The following is a 3,662-nucleotide window of genomic DNA, read 5'->3' on the forward strand; positions in this document are numbered from 1 at the left end:
CACGGCGAATGCCGTTTTTTCAATATCAGATTCCTTAAGGGAAATCTGATGAAATCCGCTCCTTAGATCAAGAACAGAGAAATACTTATTGTTGCCCAACTGCGCAACCATTTCTCCGATTTCGGGATAGGATACCTAGCTGATCGTCTTCTACTACCTTTCTTAGAGAGGCTGGGAATGGGTAATGCTTGGTGTTGAGTTTGGCGCTAAGGTTCGATGTTTTAGCGGCCCCACAAGAAAACACTCCACTTTTCACGTGATACTTCATTTATTTCTTCCACGTGTATTTCTTATGCTAATGGGGTGTGTATGGTGTGTGTGCCGTATGCGAGTCGTTATTATGCGAGCCGCTATAAATTAATCGCCCTCACTCGCGGTTGTAACCAAACTGTCTGTCCGCCGCTTAGTAACAAGCATAGAACCTAACATGTAAGCTTAAAGCGCAAGATGCAACGGTTAATTTCCCAGTACGTAGGCTGGCGCTTAAGAATAAGTATGAAAAATGAAAGAGAATGATGATATGGGTTAACCCATTGGTGGCTGCGTCGGTCTGCTGGGCAGTTAGCGAATTTCGGCGGCAACATTCCCCCCCAGTAAAGCTGCTCTCTTCAGGGGTTGCTTTGCTCCAAAACAGCCGACGTCTAATACAGCTACTTTAGCCACGGGCCGTTGAAGAGTCCCGTTGGCAGTTCTGATGATCACTCGACGCACCTGGTTGTCTTTGGCCAGGATTGTTTGCTCGACTATACCTTTTGGCCATCTATTTCGGGGCAGAGTCTCGTCCAATATTACAACGACGTCTCCAGCTGCTATTGGTGGTCTCTTCGTAAACCATTTTCCTCGCCTGGCTAAATCTGGAACGTATTCGCGTACCCATCGTCGCCAGAATTGATCGGCGAATTCTTGTACAGCTTGCCACATGTCTGTAACGGTATGTGTGGTTTCGAAAGACTGGTTTATAGCCGCTTGCTGATCCTAGTAGTAGATGGTTAGGGGTGATAGCCTCGTCGTCTTTGCAGTCCAGAGAGACAAAAGTAAGCGGTCTGGAATTTAGGATGAATTCCACTTCCCAGAGTGCGCTTTGTAGGCCCTCGCTGGTGAATTTTCTCGCTGGCAGATTGCGTAGAGTACAGTCTTGACGGAACGAACAAGTCGCTCCCATGCTCCCCCCATATGAGGAGCGGCTGGTGGATTAAATTTCCATTTGATGTCATCGAACGCCGGTTGCACGGCGTTGAAGTTGATCGTCTGCGCTTTGTCACAGATAATCTTTTCGGCAGCTTTGAAGTTAGTGCCATTGTCGCTGTAAATTTCTGTCGGGGTCCCGCGCCGATTGATGAAGTTTCGGATGCACATTATGCACGATGCCAGTGTCCAAAGAGCACGCCAGTTCTATATGCACTGCCCGTATGGTTAGGCAGGTGAAAATAACGCCCCATCTTTTTTCGCTTCGCCGTCCTACAGCAACCAAGAAGGGCCCGAAGTAGTCGATACCGACGTAAGTGAAGGGACGTTGGTAGGCAGCCAGCCTGGCGATGGGCAGGGGAGCCATTTGCGGTGGAACAGGCATGGCGCTATCATTTTTACAGCGTGGCAAGACTTCCGCATGCCTTTGTATAAGACTCGTAGGCGTGGTATGTAAAACATGCCTCGAATCCTGTTAATACACGTCTCATGGGATGTGTGGTGCATTTCCTGATGATACCAGTTCACTATGAGCGAGTAATGTGGTGCCCATATGGGAGCAGTATTTGGTTTTGGCCGTTTAGGTTTTCTGCTCGCCCTCGGGTACGTAGGAGCTGGTTTTCATCTAGAAAGATATTCAAACATATGAGTTTAGAATTTGTTTTAAAGGTTTACCTCTCGTTAAGTTGCGAATTTCTGGGTTGAATTCAGATGACTGCGCATGCCGCAGTAGGAGTGTGCGTGCCTGCTGAATCATCTCGTAAGACACCTCTGTAGGTGGCGATGCCTTCTTTTGTTTCGCTTTCAGTTTCTCAATGTAGAGAATAAAGCGCGCTAAAGCTCGATATAGCCTGCGCCGGTCGGAAAAATATTCCGCGTTAAGTTTTAGCTCCATCGGCGAATTGTCGATGAAGAGTATGTTATGCCTGACTTCAGCATTGTTTGGTGGCCCCAAATCATCGCATTTTGGCCCCTCGTGTTGATCCTGCAGCAAATATTCTGGACCGTGTAGCCAAGTTTTATATTTATTGGCGTTGTTTGTTTTAGTAGCAAGATCTGCAGGGTTAAGGTTGGTTGGAACCCAGTTCCATTGGCTAACGTTTGTGAATTCCAGTATTTCGCCCACGCGGTGCATGACGAATTGCTGAAACTTTCGTGGATCCATACGAAGCCATTTGAGAACAGTCTTTGAGTCGGACCAATAACAACTCGAGTTAATTGACAAACTTGGATTGCGTTGGATTCGGTTACTCAGCTTTGCTCCGATAACTGCGGCCTGCAGTTCCATCCTTGGTATAGATAGTGGACTCAACGGTGCCACTTTCGCCTTGGAGGCCACGAAGCTGAGGTAGGTTCTTTCCCCCTGGCGTATCCGAAGGTAGCAGACTGCTGCGTATGCCAATTCGCTGGCGTCAACGAACGTGTGCAACTGGACATCATGGATTTGATCGCTGCTGTTGAAATAACATCTCGGGATGGTCAATCCGGCGATTGTTGTAAGGATCCGTTTCCATCGTATCCATTTGGGTAACAATGCGTCGGGCAAACCAGTATCCCAACCAATGCCGCTTCTCCAGAATTCTTGCAGTAGGATTTCAGCTCTATTGTAAAGCATGAGATGAAGCCGAGTGGGTCGTACATTGACATAAGTACTTGCAAGAGCTCGCGTTTGGTTGGTGTTTTGTCACTGTCTAAAACGTTGCGCTTCAGCCTGGCGAACTTGCAGATGAATGTGAATACGTCGGAGTGCGGCATCCAATATAAGCCGAGAACCTTTTCTGTTGCGGTAATTTCGACAGCTTCGGGGAGTAGCGAATCGCTCTTTAGTATTCGTAGGACCTCCTTTGAGTTCGAAGACCAATTGCGTATGTGGAAACCACCTGATGCATGGATGTCTCTGACTTGAGTTGCGATGTTTCCGACTTCCACGTAGTTGTCGCCGCTGTATATAAAATCATCCACGTAGTGGTAGTCCTTCATGGCTTGTGCTGCTTGAGGGTACTGTTGGCAGAATCGATCTGCATTTTTGTCACGAATAAAGTGTGCAATGCAGGGTGCGCAATTGATTCCGAAAGTAAGCGCTTCCATAACATAGACGTTAGGCTCTTGCCTCTCGGATTTGCTGTCGAACCACAGAAACCTTTGCGCATGGGTGTCTGCTGGTCTCACTCGGATCTGGTGGAACATCTCGGCGATATCGCCACAGATCGCCACTCGTCCCACTCGGAATGAGAGTAGGACCACTCCAGATGTAGTCATTCAGGGCCTTGCCGCCGGATTGGGCGGCTGCGTCCCATACAAGCCGGACCTTCTCTGGTTTATTTGGATTTTTAGTTATGAAGGTTGGTAGATACCATGTCCGTCTGTTTGGTGCAGCTATTTCCTCCGGCGTCAGCATGCGAGCATAGCCCTTTTCGACGAGGTTTTCGATTTGCTTGGTGATTTGCTCCTTCAACTGTGGTTGTCGGGAAAATTGC

At 48.1% G+C, this 3,662-nt stretch overlaps 1 protein-coding gene across 1 annotated transcript; it reads right to left on the reverse strand.

The window, feature by feature from the left end:
* Window positions 1-1,765: 1,765 nt before the first annotated feature.
* LOC124461469 lies at window positions 1,766-3,444 on the reverse strand. Its single transcript, XM_047012993.1, has 3 exons — window positions 2,825-3,444; window positions 1,955-2,639; window positions 1,766-1,810 (listed from the first exon to the last, which is right to left on the reverse strand). The coding sequence occupies exons 1-3, from the start codon at window positions 3,442-3,444 to the stop codon at window positions 1,766-1,768; spliced, it is 1,350 nt and encodes a 449-aa protein (XP_046868949.1).
* Window positions 3,445-3,662: the final 218 nt, after the last annotated feature.

Source organism: Drosophila willistoni, unplaced genomic scaffold, assembly GCF_018902025.1.
Source record: "Drosophila willistoni isolate 14030-0811.24 unplaced genomic scaffold, UCI_dwil_1.1 Seg495, whole genome shotgun sequence".
Taxonomy (NCBI): Eukaryota; Metazoa; Arthropoda; class Insecta; order Diptera; family Drosophilidae; genus Drosophila; species Drosophila willistoni.

Excerpts from the sequence above, each read along its gene's own strand:
- LOC124461469 (XM_047012993.1), bottom strand. The coding sequence starts at position 3,444 with ATGACTACATCTGGAGTGGTCCTACTCTCATTCCGAGTGGGACGAGTG. Across the intron at positions 2,640-2,824 it reads TTGCAAGTACTTATGTCAAT|CAGCGATCAAATCCATGATG; the intron begins GTACGACCCACT and ends TTATTTCAACAG. Across the intron at positions 1,811-1,954 it reads AGGCATCGCCACCTACAGAG|ATGAAAACCAGCTCCTACGT; the intron begins GTGTCTTACGAG and ends ATATCTTTCTAG.